Genomic DNA, 17,603 nt, shown 5'->3' with positions numbered 1-17,603 from the left:
CAGTAGATAGAGCACAAATTTCCCTGGATGCCTTCTAAAGATGCTTCCTTCTCTTTAACAGACTGCAGAACATTCTTGCACCTATTTATTCTAGACCATTGATTTTTCACACTTCACTGCAGAGTGGTCCAGCTAGAACAGAAATATGACAGTTGTTTTCATGCATGGTGCCCCATGAGCTCGACAGTGAAGTAGATTTTGATCCTCTCAAAAGAAAGAAAACTTCCTGTATTAAATCTACAATTACTATGCAACAGGCAGTCATTTCCTACTTTCCTAGCTGTGCTTTTTGTTGGCCTTAGTGAAGTCTGACAGAGTAAGGTGTGCTTATTTTGAATACAGATCAAGCTTCCCCTTCAGATAAATATCCATCCGAAGACTGAACATGTCAGACTTTTAGATTGTACCAGGGTCCATGAGAGCTTTGTTGAAACACCAATTTCCTGATTTAAAGCATACATTTCTATTACCTTAATAAACTGCTTACTGTAGTGTAAGAAAATAAAGGTAACTGATACTGCTTTCTGTGTGTGCCTGGTGAACCAAATTAATAGTCACAGCTACAGAAAATACCATTATTTTGATTGTCATGTGGCAGAAATAAAGCTAGAGGTGCAGTCTTTTCAGAAAAGACGTAGCAGTCCATCTGTTTGTGCAAACACTTGATGTTTCTTTAACCATCCGCAGAACATCTTTTAGAGTCTAAATAACAATAGCAATAGCCTGCCAAAATCATGAAAGCATGGGTGTCTAAAAAATACTATGTTCTGTGAAAGCAGTACTATTTGTCAACTGCTGACAAGAATAGATTGGCTTTATGTTGCCTTAGGAAACCGGCCTTGAAAAGAAACTAGTTTATTCTTCCTACGGAAAAATCTTCATTCAACCTGACACTAAGCCAGTATAAACAGAAACCTCCCACAAAAAGAGACAGATAGAATTTTAAACAACTGTAGCTGAAAGTCAAATCCATTTGCGGTATTTACTTAAGAAAGGGAAAAATAAAGTGATCATTAAATAAGACAGCTTTTTCTTTTTAGGTTCTAAGCTATTGATAGGTACGCAAGATTCTTAAATTCAAAATTACTGTGGAGTCTGACACTGAAAACTTTGAACCAAATTCAACTTCTAGTTTTGTGAGTGATGTGAGAGCAACATTCCCTAAAAGCTCAAGTATTTGTTCAAGTCAAAACATGTGTTATGGTTTCCATGTGTCAGGCACAGTACAAAGACAGAACAAACAATTTCTCTCATCACACAGATATTAAAATACAAGTTTTAAGATGGAAGCAACCAGTCTTGGTTGGCTAATTAAAAAATAGATAATATGTTAGATGGTGCTTACCTGTTGTGTAGATTTTGTTCATGACACCAAAAGAGAGTTGGGCAAGGGAGAGGCTATTGAAAGGGGAGAAAGGGTATGACTTTGTGTAAGCGTTTCAATGCCAAGTTGGGCACTGAGTTTATTACTTTAGTTTCCCAGTCTTTAAATATGCATGCATGAGAAACAGCAGAGGAGAAGATAAATGATGGAAAGAGTTTTAGCAATGACATTCCTAATGACTGAGTGAGAGCAGGATGAGGGAGCTTTGTGAAGATAGTGTGATCAAGTCCGGATGGAAGTGGTACCTCAGTAGATAGCTGAAAAAGGTTATGTCTATGGTCTGGATGTGGTTTGTAATCTAAGAGACTCAATTATTCCAGTTCTTGGTGAGCAATGGAATCCATTTTTTTCAGATAAAAAAAAAAAGCTTTGTCCACAAAAAAAAATTATGAAAGAAACATTCAAAACTATTTCAGATGTTTAGATAACAACAAGAAGGTACTAGAAAGTTGTTTGCTTGGACAGGACGCAAGTCTGGAGTAGAAGTGTAAGTGATGATTCATGGAAATACTTGTATATTTTATATTTGCAGATGAGATTAGCCAGAGACAGTGTAGAAGGAGGGGGAAGCTGGACCATGAATGTACCCTGTATAGGTTTTTCATGAAAAACTGAATGTATGAGTTGTCCGACTGAATTCATGAGTCTTTATATTTCAAAAGCCTTTTGCCTTTGGATTATGTGGAAAAGTATAGCACAATCAATGATGTTCGATACACCGATTTCTAAACTGAAATGATGGACCTTGTATAGAATGTATTGTAGACTTATACAGATGGAGTGAGTGAAGAATAGGATATCTATTACTATTCACGGTGTGGGTTTAGAGTCTTTAAAATATATTCTATCATTTCTTTCTGTAGATGCAAATTCGTGAAATAAACATCATATTGATTTTTTGGGAGAAGCTTTGAATTACTTTAAAAAGCTATTTACATCCGCTGAAGTCTCTGCACATAAATACCAAGTAGCAATTGCAAATGAAAATCACCATAAGAGAGCTTAGTGACTTTTCCTTATAAACACACTTTATCTGACTGATTGTACTTTCTCTGAAGAGAGTGGATGCTAAGAATACGTATTACCAGGAGACTGAAATTCTGCTTTCATATAGCTCATGCTTTAGGTAGTAGTATTTTCCTTTTTTTTATTTTCATGAATAAAACTTTAATCTTGGGTTCAGAATTTTTCTTTCAAGTGAACTCTGGGAATTTATGATCAAATAATTATCAAAAAGAGTTGGGGTTTGAATGTTGATTTTGTTTTTTTTTTCTCCTTGATATTGAAAGGAAAAAAAAGAAGTTAATGATGATGACCAGACAAACCATGGCAGGATACCATGCAGCACAGAGTTTGCAAACTGCATCATCTCAGTTTCATGTGGCAAAAACACAAAGCCAGCGTGATCATCTTAAGCCTGAGTACATTAATTTCAGGCATTTATTATTGAATAGTAATGCTAAACCTATGATTTGGGTTAGTCTTGTGTAAATTGTTTCAAGCAAGAGTTATCCAAAATCTCAGTATTTTTTCTTCTTGTGCTGGCTAACGTCTGTCATCCAAAAAGATAAAGTTGTGTCCTTATGCTTCTTTTATCCTAACAAGACTCTTAGATAAAAAATGTAGACTATGTATTGTTCTACATGGACTGTTTTTTTTTTTTCTCCTTATCATAGTATTATTTATTTCCTTTTAGTATTTCATTTATGGTCTTAACTACTAACTCTGGTGGCTGTCAGGGAATGTTAGGCAGTCTTTTAGATTTTCACAAGATAGGGTTACATTGAACGTAACGACCAAAGTGAGGTTCAGAGATCCGTAAGGAACACATTAGGAGATCAAAGGATTGTTTAATTGTGTTTTGAATACAGCATTTCTGGTAACCTTGCTGTGGCATTTTCTAGATGTGAACGAGCAGAATTTGAGTTCTCTGAAAGCATCGTTCTTAAGTATATAGTAGTTCTGCAGGCTATGTAGGAAAAAGTTTCAATAAGGCAATAACTGGGTACATTTTATAGCATGCCAGGGGCTATGGAATTGGTAGACTATTTTAGAAACTGGTGTTTGTAGCTGTTGCAATATGAGTGTTTGGCTTTCATGAAGAATGTAAAAGTAGACCTAAAGCTGTGACTTGATCAAATGTGGATACAGCCCTTCAGTCTAAAGAGGCTGCTATTTTTTCAGAATACATTTATCTGCCCATTCCTGTTTCATCTATGTTACTTGGTTTGATTTTTACTTTGCTGTTCTTTATCTCTGAACTGATACTATGCTTGGTGATAATGGCACAGTGACAGTGCCAACGGCTCAGTCCCGTTGTTATCCTGTATATTGCTGGCCTTTGAATTAATGTCTATCTGGCTTTCAGTGCTTTCCTCAAAAAAAAAAAGTTAATTTAATAAATGAAAGAATTTTGATGTGTACCTCCTGCAAACACTGTAACTAAGAAGCAGTCTAGAGAAAAAGTTGCCCTGGAAGAGTGTACAGGGTTATATCAGCCTCATCTCTGCAAAGACATGCATACGATCAATATGAAGTCTGTCTAGAGCATTCTCAAGAAAAATCTATGGTTAAGGCAATTTCATTCTATTCTTGGATAAATCATTACACGACTTCTCTGCGTTCTTAACCCCAGTTCCCCTCCCCATCCAACCATAAATTCTTTTGGCTACGAATTAAACCCAGTATTTGCATTATTAGTGTGAAAAACATATTGTCCCATTTATGGCATTCTTTCCCATGTTTGAGATTCATCAGCGTGTCCTATGTTAACCCTTTCCTCCTAACTTTTCTTTCTTTTCCGAACTTTATATCGTTCTGGTTCGCAGAAGACCACATACTTAAAAGTTGATAAAGTTCCATGAAAAATACTATGCTCTGAACTAGACATTGTTTTACACTTTTCTCATCAGTGTCAAGTAAACTTGAATAACTGTTGGGTTGGGGTTTTTTTTCAGTTTACATTTGGCGAATGCAGAATGGAGTTTAACTTTTTAAAAATAGCTTTGTATTACAGATTCATGGTCACTAGTGATCCATGATAATCCCCAGATCCTTTTCTGCACTATTGCCAGAGGGATTATTCTTTGCTTGTTATTTGTGCATTTGATTTCTCTATTTGGAGAGCATTACACTGTAACATTTATTGGACTTATTTTTTTTTATCACTGTTCTGATGATCAAAGTCATTTGCAATTTAAGATTTTTCTGCAGAGAATAAAAGCGGATGGGTGCCTCATTCCTGCTGACAGGAAGATTCAATTAATCAGTGCAGTTTGGGAGCCACGGGTTGGCCTGGCTTCAGATCATTCTGTGCCTAAGATTTTGGATTCAATTGAAGCAGTAGTTTGCCTTTATATAGCCTCTCTGACTTATAAGTGGTTAGAGCTTGCTTAGAAATGTGTGACGCTAAGCAGTAGTTAGCGCATATGAACATCTTCAGTATCCCTCAGTCTATGGAAATGAAACAGGAAAGAAAGATCTTTGTCCTGACACGTTATCTGGCTTGGTCAGGCATGATGCCTGCTGCCTGGGGCTGTTTCACAAGGTGGTGATGGCACAGTTGGGAATGAGAACCTTTTTAATCATGCTTTGTTGATAAGCGTATCTACTGAGCTCTCTGGACTGCCAATGCCAATGAAGCTTTGTGGTTACCTACTTTATTGCTGAGTCTCATTATCCTAATTAGGTGGGTTTGGGAAGACTCAGGCTTTGTGGTGACATCTTGCCAGGTCATAACTGTTGATTTTAGTTAACTAGAAATAGAAGTGTTATTTCTCCAATGTCTCATGAGGTCTCTTTCTGACTCTAGTTATGTAGTGGTCTTATGAGGGTTACAGACTGTTTTTAAATAAGCTTCTTGTGTCACGGTTGTTTCCTTGAATAGTTTCTCCCAGTTTGAACTGAGACAAGATTAGTAGTCTGCCTTGATTTCCACTCCTTTTAAATAATCTACTGTTTCAGCAGTCCTCAGGTGCTTCAGCCTGAGGGTTGCTGCTTTCCTGTAGTATTATTATCCTGCTTTCTTCCAGAAAGGTTAAATGTCAGTGAATTATTGGGATGGAGCCCTTCATAACCCCAGCCCTTCAGATATCTGTCAGCAAAACCAGAATGAGCCATAGGGATTTTTTTTGAACCTAAGATGCTGATTTTTAAAATTTATAACTTATTTAGGAATAATTGATAAGCAATCAGGTTGAGGTTATGAATAGCTATGGAGAAATGGTCACGAGAAAATTCACCTAGAGCAATGTGCTGAGATACAGCAGTAGAAAAATGCAGCAGAGTATTAAAAAAAAAAAAAAACAACCCACCAATCCCCAAGCTGTGACTGTCTGAAAGCTATGTAGGGTAAAATCAGAGTTTCAGAGGTTAAAAGTTATAAAATATTCACACTGAGTTAGTGATACAGTATAGCTAGTGTACTTTGGAGAGTATTTCAGCTGTTGTTAACAATGGTACTTGAAAATGCTCGGAGCAAAAGATATCAGGAATTCCTGATTCGTATCATTAACAAGGCAGCACTGCAAAAGAAACTTTACCTTTTTAGGTAAATTTTAAGGTATGAATGTATTTTATTTCAAAACGCATTACTTTGCTGTTTTAATAAGGAGGAAATAATATGCCAGGAAAATGAGGCAGCCCTAAAGTTAACAAAAGAGCTGAAGGCTGGTACTCTAGTCTTGCAGAGGCCATGCATGAACCCGTGGCTCTAATTAAAGAATGTGGCCACTGAGTTCAGTGAGTCTGCTATAACACACAGCAGACTGAATCCCTCCCAGCATTATACCGGAGCAACCCAACCAGCCTGTTCCGTTGGGGTAACTCAAAGCAGAATGCACCCAAAGGAATACAAATATTTCAGTGTTACATTGGATTAGTTTTAGTTAGCTAATAAACAAGGCATGGCATTTTCAGACTTTTGACATCCTGTGTTTGAAATTTAATTTTCTTCAATTTTCTTCTTTAATTTTCTTCATTTGAATGTAGTGTTAGCAGAAAGGAACATTAGATTAAAAATGGTGTTGACACTTTTTTCTCTCCTTTTTGTTAATCTATGAGGTAAGCCATGATGTTGATTATCAACAGCCTCCTCTACACTGTTGAGTTACTCCAGCAATTCTGAGAATTGGCTAGATTTGAAGCTGTTAATTATGCAGTATAGTGCGCTCCATAAAAGCAGAAATAAGCATGACTTGGCTCAGTTCTCATGAGAATAAATTGTAATAATTGGACCTCTGATTTGAATTCTGGCTTCACAGAGGACATGGGCATTCCATAAGATGGGCTTGGCAAGGACAAATCATTTACTCCGTTAAAAAATCAGTATAGGTTCATAGTAAAATCACATACCTGGCAGAAAGCCTGTGGCTTTTGGGACTCTGCAGCGGTCCCGGCTCATTAATAGGGGGTGGCTTTTCATCATTTTGTCTGAGACTGACAAACAGCTTAAATCCGCACATCTTGTAAATCCTAAGCGAGAGAGTTTTTCTTTCTCTACTGCATTCACCAACCATGCTTGTATGTGTCTAGACCGGACCACTAGCATTTTTGAAGTTACCACCTGCCTTCAGTGGAGAAAAAAGGCATAGTCTTCAACATATGCTGTTCATTTTTTTTTTCCCTAATGTCCAGCCTAAATCTCCCCCAAGCTCTGCCAGGGGAGATTTAGGCTGGACATTAGGAAAAAATTTTTCACAGAAAGGGTCATTGGGCACTGGAACAGGCTGCCCAGGGAGGTGGTTGATTCACCTTCCCTGGAGGTGTTTAAGGGACAGGTGGACGAGGTGCTGAGGGGAATGGTTTAGTGTTTGATAGGAATGGTTGGACTCGATGATCCGGTGGGTCTCTTCCAACCTGGTTATTCTATGATTCTATGATTCTATCTAAGATCAAGGCAAATGATAGGCAGGGGGGAGGAGAGGCTCATCTTTTTGTTTAGATGCTCTGTTTAGGTTTTTATGTAAATGTAGGTGTTGCCTAACAAATGATGACAAGATATTTCTACCTCAGGTTTCCACCTGTACATCAAGGAATTACAGGTTACTACTACTTCTGAAGCAAATTTTTACATGCTTATATAATTTTTTCTTAAAGTATGAAAGCAGGTAAATCATAGACGAAAAAACATCTCCATAAATGGGAATGATTTTTAAATCTAGTAATATATTAGGATAAGGAAGTACTATGTCAAATATATGACTGTACCTTTGTAGCTGTTGCAAGGCTGTAGCAGTGTAACTGATACTAGTTGAAAGATCCAGAAAGCAGTCTTTGATGTCCAGTGTGTCACAGTGATAAAAAGTCAAATGTCGTTTTTTTCAGTTTCTCCTAAAGATTTTAAGTGAGGTATTTAAAGAAGAATAATAGGTCTGGAACTTCAACTGTTACTTTTCTTAACTGACAGTGAAAGAAAATTACTATTTCAACTGATGTGTTAATCCATAAAACAAAGAGACCTTTAGAAATCAAACATGCTAAAATAACGGGTGTAAAATTCCTACAACTGTTTAGTGTCATTTAATCTTTTACTATAAATGCATAGATTTATCGGGGGTTTGGGTTTTTTTTGTTTGTTTGTTTGGGTTTTGTTTTTTTTCTACAAGCAAATAAGGCAATACTTGTGGAGAAACCTTAACAGTGTGAATCAGGCTAATGTGTAGGATTAAGTTTGTTTTCAACAAGCTGTATTAAAATGGAAACAATGAACTAACAAAGCCATCTTGTGCATGGGATTATTAAATTCACAGTTTGCCATTGCTAATTTGTTAGTAGGCTTCAGTTGTTTGAGAAAGCTCATATGAACTCATTTTGCAAAACTGATTATTAGATAAAGTGCCCTCTGTCATTGCCACTGGAGGAATAGCTCTGAGTCAGGGCTGTGTCACAGATGGAGTTAGCTGAATGATCTCAGCTCAATACCATTTACCTAACAGAATTATGAAGATGATGCTGACATAATGAATAGGTTCTGCTTAGACAAATGTAGTCCCCTGGAGATAATTGAAATTCAGTGCAGGGCTGTTCTCTTTCTTTGGTTGATATGAAGGGCTTGGACTGCAGTAAAGCTAGTTCTCATGCTTTTATCAGAATTATGTTACTTTTACGATGTGACAAAGTTTGGTCTAGTGAGAAAGCTGCAATTATATAACTGTTTAGACTTGTTTCTTCTGGAAGGCATTCTCCCCTATATTATGCTCTTTAAGCAGATGTATTTTGTTCACTTTGATGTAATATGTGTTAACTAGAATAGCATGGTAGTTAGAGATAATGTGGAACTGAATCCTTTCATGTATCCTACAAAGAATATTGTGTTTTGTAGTTAGTGTTTCATAAGCAAAAATGGGAACCAGCCTGTATGTGTAGACGACTCTGAAGGATCCTTCCCACCATTTTTTTATCGCAATGGTGTTCATGTTCATACTTGTGAGAAAAATTTCAGAATGTAAAGTTGATACAATTTTTCAAATGCAGTCAGTGAACTATATGCCAGTATGAACCAAAGCCAAATGATAATATTGACAGTTCTGTTATCAGGTATTTAAAACAAGTGTTGTTTATTTTAGAACAGTGTCAGAATGAGAGCAATTAATTTAATGTCAATGTTTAGATATTTGAAAGGAAAACTGTTCCCCAGTGTTACTTTCTGTCTCACTTCTTTGTTCTCAGAGCACTGAGAACCAAGAATATTTTTCTGTGGCGAGTCTTTATGGCTGTTCAGTGGGACTGTGAAGTACAGAGAACTATAGCTCTTGGAGTGCTAGACATTTTTCAGAGGCGTTTATTTGGAAAGAATTTCTGTTGGAATGAAAGAAATAATTTTGCTTGTGTAGCCAGCAATGTATATAGAATCATAGAATAACCAGGTTGGAAGAGACCCACTGGATCATCAAGTCCAACCATATGTAGCACTTCATGTAGAACAAACTAGAATGTTAAAACATTTTTCCTATTAAATAGTGTCATGGGTTACTATTTGTCTTGTATATGTAATATAATAAATATTCATTCTTTTAGGGTGAAAAGGGAGATAAAGGAGAACCAGGACCAGAAGGCATTCGTGGAAGAGAGGTAAGCTGAATGATAATGAAACAGTCAAGTTACAGTTTTTAGGGAGGATAGTTAAGCAATGAAATTCAGAGTTTATGTAAGGAAGAGCAATGCATTTAGAAAATGTGTATTCTTAGATAGTTAACATCTGCAGGATGATTGGACGAGAGAGAAGCATTCAGTTGAAATATGAGTTCTTAGGGCTTCAGGCTAGACAGGAGAGCTGTGGGAAAGAATATAGTAGGTTCCATGATATGTCTGCTGACGGCTCATGAGATAAACTGAAACAAGCACAGGGATTAAAGCAACACAGTATAGATGAGAATTATTGCTGGGTGTGCAATCTGCTGGAAAAGAGGGCATTTCTGGAGACAAGGTGAAGGTGCGTCTGGCATCTTGGTTTCTGAAAAAGAAAATACACAGGCTGTTAGGCATTCCATCTGAGCCATGGGTCAGTCACTGTGCTATGTGGCTCATATTATAGAGAATTTAAGTTAAAATTTCACTTTTTTTCTTTGCTGGATTTCACTGCCTATTAGCTAAGTGGTCTGGTCCATATCTGTATCAGAAAATACTGCATAATCTTGATCATTGAGTTCACAGTCAAGGTTGAACTCGAGATAATGATAAAGACACATCTAGTAATAAAGCATACTTTGGCTGGTTCATTTTTAAATTTAAGTTTATTTTTGCATATATTAAATGAAGATGAGAGGGCTGAAAATTAGGTATTTTTTTTTCAATGCAGTGCTAAGAAAGCCAACCAGCATGATTTGAACAGCAAGATTCAAAAAATAAATAAATAAAATCAAGCCAGCAGTTTTCTTTAACCTTCGCCCCCGCTTCTCTCTCTTTCCTGACCTAGCTGGGGATCAGTCTGGGTTTAGTTTGTAATGCAGGATAGTATTGGCTCTCCAGTTGCAAAGCATTACAGTTGAAGAGAGAGAGCATCTCGCAGAGGGATCTGAACCCAACTGTCCAAAGTCTGTACAGAATGACTAGCATCAGAATGACTGGAACTCAGATACAGGATTTTGAAAAAATTCAGCAAAGCTTTTTAAAATACTTTACCAAAAGACTAACGGGGTCAACATTTGGCACAAAACCCAAAAGCTATGATAGTCTAGCTGGTCTACTGAAAATGCAGTAAAACAGACTGTAATTATGGCATTTTTTATGTCATCTGGCTTTCTACACACACTGTAACCATAAAAATATTTTTCCTATTTTAGGTTATATTGATTCAATGCCAGATAAATCAGGCTATTTTTGACTAATAGTGGATGTCCTCCATGTGAAAACGTATACTATGTACTGAGCTGAGGATACGTTTAGGTATTCAAGGAGATATTCTGTTGTAGCCTGCCTGTCCGTAAAGGTGAACTGTATACTTCTGTCATGCATGCATATATGCTGACAGCATGGAAAAAACACATCTGTGTTTCTTTCCATAGCTCTGGGGACATTTCTGTGTTGGCCTTACACGATCTCCTTTGCTACATGGGATCTTGTTCCATAAACCTTTTAGGAAGAGTAAGGTATACCAAGTATCTGATGAACTCTAGAACGTGCTTTACATTGCAGGACTGTGGAAGTGTAAAATATCGAACCTTTATATTTTGAAATATTTACTGAGCTGTTGCAATGTGTCAAGAAACGGTACACAATAATCATGGGAAGTAAATATTTTGGAAGTAAAATTGCACAAGGCAATATAACATTAATTGTTTGAATCCACATATAATTCCTTTTTAATAACACTTCTATAAAGTGCTTTGGATTCAGTTATCCACAAAGATGCCAGTCATTAAGTTTAAATTTAAAGGGATGTGTATCATTAACTCTTGGTTGCTATCAGTGTCTCTCAAACTCATTCCACATGCAGCAATAGACCATCTGAAATTTCTGAAATAATCAAGTTAATCTGCTTACAATGTTGTAATCTGCAGTACTGTAGAAAGAAAACCTGGAAATACTTAAAGCTAGTGGTACCGGCTGCTGGCAGCTGTTCTCTCTGCCTGGAGGACTGAGGGTTTCCTTACTTGCAAATGAGGAACTTGAAAATGGTGACTGAACATTGTGTCTTGCACAAGTGGTAGAAACATATTTGAATTTATTTTAGTTCAAATCAAGAAAGTAGGTGTCAGAGAGCAGTTTTCTTTGCTGTTACTATTTGTGTTTTCTTGCCTTGCTAGAACCAAGTAGCATGATGGGGGAAGCCAGGCTTGATTTGGAAAGTGGGCTTTCTGTAATGATTAAGAGATACCTAGAAAGTTTAATTCCCTCATCCCTCACTCTTGTGCTAAGTGGGTCACTTAATCTCACTGAGAACCTGGTTTGGATGCAGGAACTGTGAATATATTTAACTGCTCTGCACATCTCTCAGTTCATATCACACCAGGAGTCTGAGCCAAGATCTACAATGCTGTGGCCCAGTCTGGGAGATTATTCAAGATCCATCTGACAGTGTGACTGCTTACTATAAATACTAGTAATGCAGTTGCCATTGGTTTTAGCTTCTTAAGGAGTAGTTATAAATAACTTAATATATTACTAATGTAGTCCCTCTGTGGTATGTGTTCACATTATATCTGTAAGCAGGTATTTGCCTGTATAATATGAGCAGCCAGTTTGAGTAGTATCTCTGTTTTATCCCTGGAGACTTTTTTATCCCCTTGACATTAATAATGCTATCACAGAATCACAGAATCACAGAATAACCAGGTTGGAAGAGACCCACCGGATCACCGAGTCCAACCGTTCCTACCAAACACTAAACCATATCCCTCAGCACCTCGTCCACCCGTGCCTTAAACACCTCCAGGGAAGGTGACTCAACCACCTCCCTGGGCAGCCTGTTCCAGTGCCCAATGACCCTTTCTGTAAAGAATTTTTTCCTAACGTCTAGCCTAAACCTCCCCTGTCGGAGCTTGAGGCCATTCCCTCTTGTCCTGTCCCCTGTCACTTGGAAGAAGAGGCCAGCACCCTCCTCTCTACAACGTCCTTTCAGGTAGTTGTAGAGAGCAATGAGGTCACCCCTCAGCCTCCTCTTCTCCAGGCTAAACAACCCCAGCTCTCTCAGCCGCTCCTCATAAGGCCTGTTCTCCAGCCCTTTCACCAGATTTGTTGCTCTTCTCTGTACTCTCTCCAGAGCCTCAACATCCTTCTTGTGGTGAGGGGCCCAGAACTGAACACAGGATTCGAGGAGCGGTCTCACCAGTGCCGAGTACAGAGGGAGGATAACCTCCCTGGACCTGCTGGTCACGCCGTTTCTGATCCAAGCCAAGATGCCATTGGCCTTCTTGGCCACCTGGGCACATTGCTGGCTCATATTCAGTCGGCTGTCAACCAACACCCCCAGGTCCCTCTCCTCCAGGCAGCTTTCTAGACAGACTTCTCCCAGTCTGTAGCACTGCATAGGGTTGTTGTGCCCCAAGTGAAGGACCCGGCATTTGTCCTTGTTAAACCTCATGCCATTGGACTCTGCCCAGCGGTCCAGCCTGTTCAGATCCCTTTGCAGAGCCTCCCGACCCTCCAGCAGATCGACACTTCCACCCAGCTTAGTGTCGTCCGCAAACTTGCTAAGGGTGCATTCGATGCCTTCATCCAGGTCATTGATGAAGACATTGAACAGGGCTGGACCCAGCACTGAGCCCTGGGGAACCCCACTTGTCACTGGCCTCCAGCTGGATTTCACACCATTTCCCACCACTCTCTGGGCCCGGCCATCCAACCAGTTTTCCACCCAGGAGAGTGTGCGCCTGTCCAGCCCAGAGGCTGACAGTTTCCGAAGCAGAACGCTGTGAGAAACTGTGTCAAAGGCTTTGCTGAAGTCCAGGAAGATACATCCACAGCCTTTCCCTCATCCAGTAGCCGGGTCACTTTGTCATAGAAGGCGATCAGGTTAGTCTGGCAAGACCTGCCTTTTGTGAACCCATGTTGACTGGGCCTGATCACCCGGTTCTCTTGCATGTGCTTCATGATAGCACTCAAGATCACCTGTTCCATGACTTTCCCTGGCACTGAGGTCAGACTGACAGGCCTGTAGTTCCCTGGATCCTCCCTGCGGCCCTTTTTGTAGATGGGCACAACATCAGCCAGCCTCCAGTCCAGTGGGACTTCCCCAGTCTTCCAGGACTGTTGGAAGATGATGGAAAGGGGTTTGGCCAGCACATCCGCCAGCTCCTTCAGTACCCTAGGGTGAATCCCGTCCGGCCCCATAGACTTGTGACTGTCCAGTCGGGCTAGCAAGGCTCTGACCACCTCCTCTTGGATCATGGGAGCCTCATTATGCTCCTCTAGCTCCTGGGTTTGTACACAGGCGGAACGACCCTCCTTACGACTAAAGACTGAGGCAAAGAAGGCATTAAGTACCTCAGCCTTTTCCTCATCCCCTGTTACTGTTGTCCCTTCTGTGTCCAATAGGGACTGTATGGTCTCCCTAGTCCGCCTTTTATTATTTATATATTTGTAGAAAGATTTTTTGTTATCTTTCACTGACTTGGCCAATCCAATTTCTAGCTGAGCCTTAGCCCTTCTGATTTTTTCCCTACACAATCTCACTTCCCTCCTGTAGTCCACCCAAGAGGCCTGTCCCTTCTTCCAGAGGCCATAAACATTTCTTTTCTTCTTGATATCCCTCAAGATCTCTCTATTCAACCAAGCTGGCTTTCTCCCCTGCCGGCTTTTTTTCCGGACCACGGGGATGGCTTTCTCCTGAGCTGCTAGGACCACCCCTTTGAAGAGCTCCCAGCCCTCCTGGGCTCCCTTGCCCTTGAGTACTGTCTCCCATGAGACTTCACCAACCAGCCTGCTGAAGAGATCAAAGTCTGCCCTCTGGAAATTTAATGTTACCGTCTTGCTAACCACCCTCTTCACTTCACCTAGAACAGAAAATTTTATAATCTCATGGTCGCTTAGTCCTAGGCGTCCACCTACCGCCACATCCCCTACAAGGCCTTCTCTGTCTATCATTTGTATCACTAAGGAGTGGACCTTAATAGGCACACTGTCTGAAAGAAATTCTGATAAATACAATTTCTTCTCCATCACACTTGTATATCACGAGACAAACTTGCCATAAAATATCCCTAAAACTATCTGTGGAGTAAGATCTATGTTATATTCATGTGCCTGTGAGTTGAACTGAAATGGAAAGAAAATCTTTATCATTGAAACTTTTAGGTTCTCTTTGAAGTCATGTCATTTTATTGATCAGTGATGCAGGTAGGAATACCATGAGATACTGCCAATTAATGTTTTGCAGACATAAAGTAAATCCTTCAGCAAAAGTAAGTGAAAACAGAAATCTGTTTCTTATCTATCAGCCAGTGTCATGCATAGGAGGAGAAGAATAAAACCTTTCTTGAAAATTGTATGAAAAGAAAAAAAAAAGGTGTAGAAGTGTGAAATTACAATCTGGTATACACAGATAAACATATAGATATTACTGTCCTTTACATACCTGATGTCAAAGGATGGATGACTGAAGTACAATGAGCAGTGAAAAAAAATCCCGGGTTTTAAGTGATAAGATGGAAAACGTATCGGACCTTGTTATTTTTATGCTTGTGGGAAAAGGCAAACAGAACTCTGAATATTTTTGAAGGGATACAGTGTCTTGATATGATAGCAACATTCATTTACCTTCATACCCTCATGGCTTGACTCTCTAATCTTGAACTCTCAGTTTTAGCATTATAAGGAAATATTTGTATAGGAAAGGAAGACTCTTGTTGCTTGGAAGTATGAAGTTAGTAATGATAATTAATTGTATCTAGAGTTTGAAGATTTTGTTAAGAAAAGTATCAAGAGACAGTAGAAGTTGCTTAGAATCCAGAAAATTCTGTTAGTGTAGCAATGTGAGGTTTTTGAATGACATTAATGAGAAAAGAGCAATGACAATATTTAAAAGAATGTGAAACATAAATTGGAAAATAATATGTGTTTTGGAGGTTGGAAATGCTATCCCAACATATACAGCTTGCAGATCTTTCTATTTTTTTTTTTGTTGGGAATTACACCTATTGTCAACTGTTACATTTTACCTGTTTCATCTGTTTCTGTGATGATGCATGAGCACTGGCTGTCTCTCTCTCAGCAGATTTATGGAGTATGATAAAGTTTTCTCAGGCCTCAGTGAACCTGCTAAAGCATGTTAAGCTGGAATTCATCAAGTAAAGTATTAGGGCACAAAAAATATGTTCTACTTGGAAAGAACACTTAACACAATAGTTTTCTTAATGTTCCTGAGCTCTAGAAAGAGTTTTCTTATCATTTGATGCAAAGTTCAGTTATTTTGATTCTCTTTTTCAGACTTCTTAGACCAAATTTATGTCAAATTTATGTTAAACACTTTGTGTCAAGGTGAGAGGTTAATGCACGATTAGGATATTTTCCAGCTGAGGATAAGTAAGTAACTGATGGCAGCTGAGAAAAGTTCATGGGCCCTGTCTTTTAACAATACTGGTGAGATTTGTGTTGCAGCTGATGTCTGTCTCTTTGTCTTAGTAGTTTGTCTTCAAGAAGATGTTAAACAGGATCCTGGCTCTTGATGCCCTTTGTTCCTATGTCTCCAGTCCATATGGAAACCCTTCAGTCCAGTTGCCTGCTGTCAGGCAGCGTAAGCGTTAGAAACCCTGGCAGCTCTCTGCAAGAGCTTCCCAGTAAGCTTCCTCTCCTTACTCTAGCTTTCTTGAGGTTTCTGCATTTGCTTCCAGATCAGCTCATTGTCAGTTTGCTGCTGAAAGTCTTCCTTAAACCTCCCAGGCCTGTCATTCTAATCCCCTTGATTGGGCTGCAGAGCTTTTATCACTGGGATTGCCAGCTAGTCAGTCTCAGTCAGAGAGCTGTCTGCTCATTAAACCCTTACAAATCCTTTGTGTGACTTTTAAACCCAGCTGAACATCACAAGGTTAAAAGCAATAAATGAGTCTGCAAGAAGATCTAATGTACAAAGGCAGAGTCCTTTAAATTATAGGATGCTTTCCCCCATCCTGTGCAAGCACAAACACGCTTCCCTTTTAATACAACCCCTATAGGTTATATGGGAGTATTCACAGAAGGTATGTACTTGCTCAACTTTGAGTGGGCAGGTTAGATGATACCACAATGGGCTGGACTTCTTTGTCAAGGTAGTTCCTCAGACACTACAGGCATAAGGGTTATGATTTCCCAGCACAAGTGGCAAGCTATGAATCCCCCTTTATCTTCTATCTGATTTGCTAGTAATGATAGTAACAGTTTGAGTACCATGATGTTGACCGAAAAGAATTGGCTTAGGGGAAAATATTGTTCAGTTCCCTTTTCTTGCAAAATCTTTAACTGTTCTGATCTTACCCAAACGACTGAAACCATAGGCAGTGTTTAGTTTTCTACTTCTGGTTATACCGGGGTCTTCTTTTAAATGAATAAAATGTTCTCAGACTTGGTAAGGAGCATATGTATCACATCACCAAGTAAACTTACCTTTTCTTCACTGTGGAACTGCAGAGCACAGCAAGCATTGAATGAGATTGTTGCTGGTTTAAAAGGAAAATTTAAAGAGAAAAACTGTCACCTTTTATACCAGTAGTGTCAGACACCATTAAAAAATCTAATCCTTTAATTATTTGTGAAACCAAGGCCCTTTTTAGAGTTAAAGCACTGTAACTGGTTTTTTAATTGATTTCTTCCCCTTATCCAGTTAGTTTTGTAGGCAGACTAAGACTCCAGTAAACTAAAATCAGAGAAAAATCTGATTAAATATTTGTCAAAGATAATGTCAATATGTATGGAAACATCCCTTTTAAATTCCTTCCACCAGAAGAGATGCCATCATCATCCTTTTCCAAGCAAAAAGCCTGCCTCTGGTTTAATCTTTCCCCCTTTGGCCACAATTTTGCAGGCTTTTCACTCTTATTGGTATTTGCAATATACTTGTTCCAGTAATTTCTCCCTTGGTCAGCAATTGTGTTACAGTAATACCTCTCTTGTTATATATATATATATATATAGTATTTCTACTTTCTCGTGTTGTTATCTTGTTAGCCTTGAGTTGGCGTTTTGCTTGCGTATCCTAATGCTTTATATTTTGGCATCCATAGAGGAACTGTAATATAAGTTTCTTCTGATTTCTAAAAAGACCAAGCTGTAGTCCTTACAGAGGAGGACAAGTAGCAGCTGAAAACTC

General features: G+C 38.9%; 1 protein-coding gene across 1 annotated transcript in view; it reads left to right on the top strand.

Moving 5' to 3' along the window:
• The window catches only part of COL19A1 (collagen type XIX alpha 1 chain), a 199,627-nt gene that overhangs the window by 87,582 nt on the left and 94,442 nt on the right, over window positions 1–17,603 (top strand). The window contains exon 14 of the mRNA XM_069851444.1: window positions 9,401–9,454. Within this exon, the coding sequence (XP_069707545.1) occupies window positions 9,401–9,454 (54 nt within the window). The remainder of the gene's footprint in view (window positions 1–9,400; window positions 9,455–17,603) is intronic.

The sequence above is a fragment of the Phaenicophaeus curvirostris genome, chromosome 2 (genome assembly GCF_032191515.1).
Source record: "Phaenicophaeus curvirostris isolate KB17595 chromosome 2, BPBGC_Pcur_1.0, whole genome shotgun sequence".
NCBI lineage: Eukaryota > Metazoa > Chordata > Aves > Cuculiformes > Cuculidae > Phaenicophaeus > Phaenicophaeus curvirostris.
This window is presented reverse-complemented; position numbering and strand designations above follow the sequence as displayed.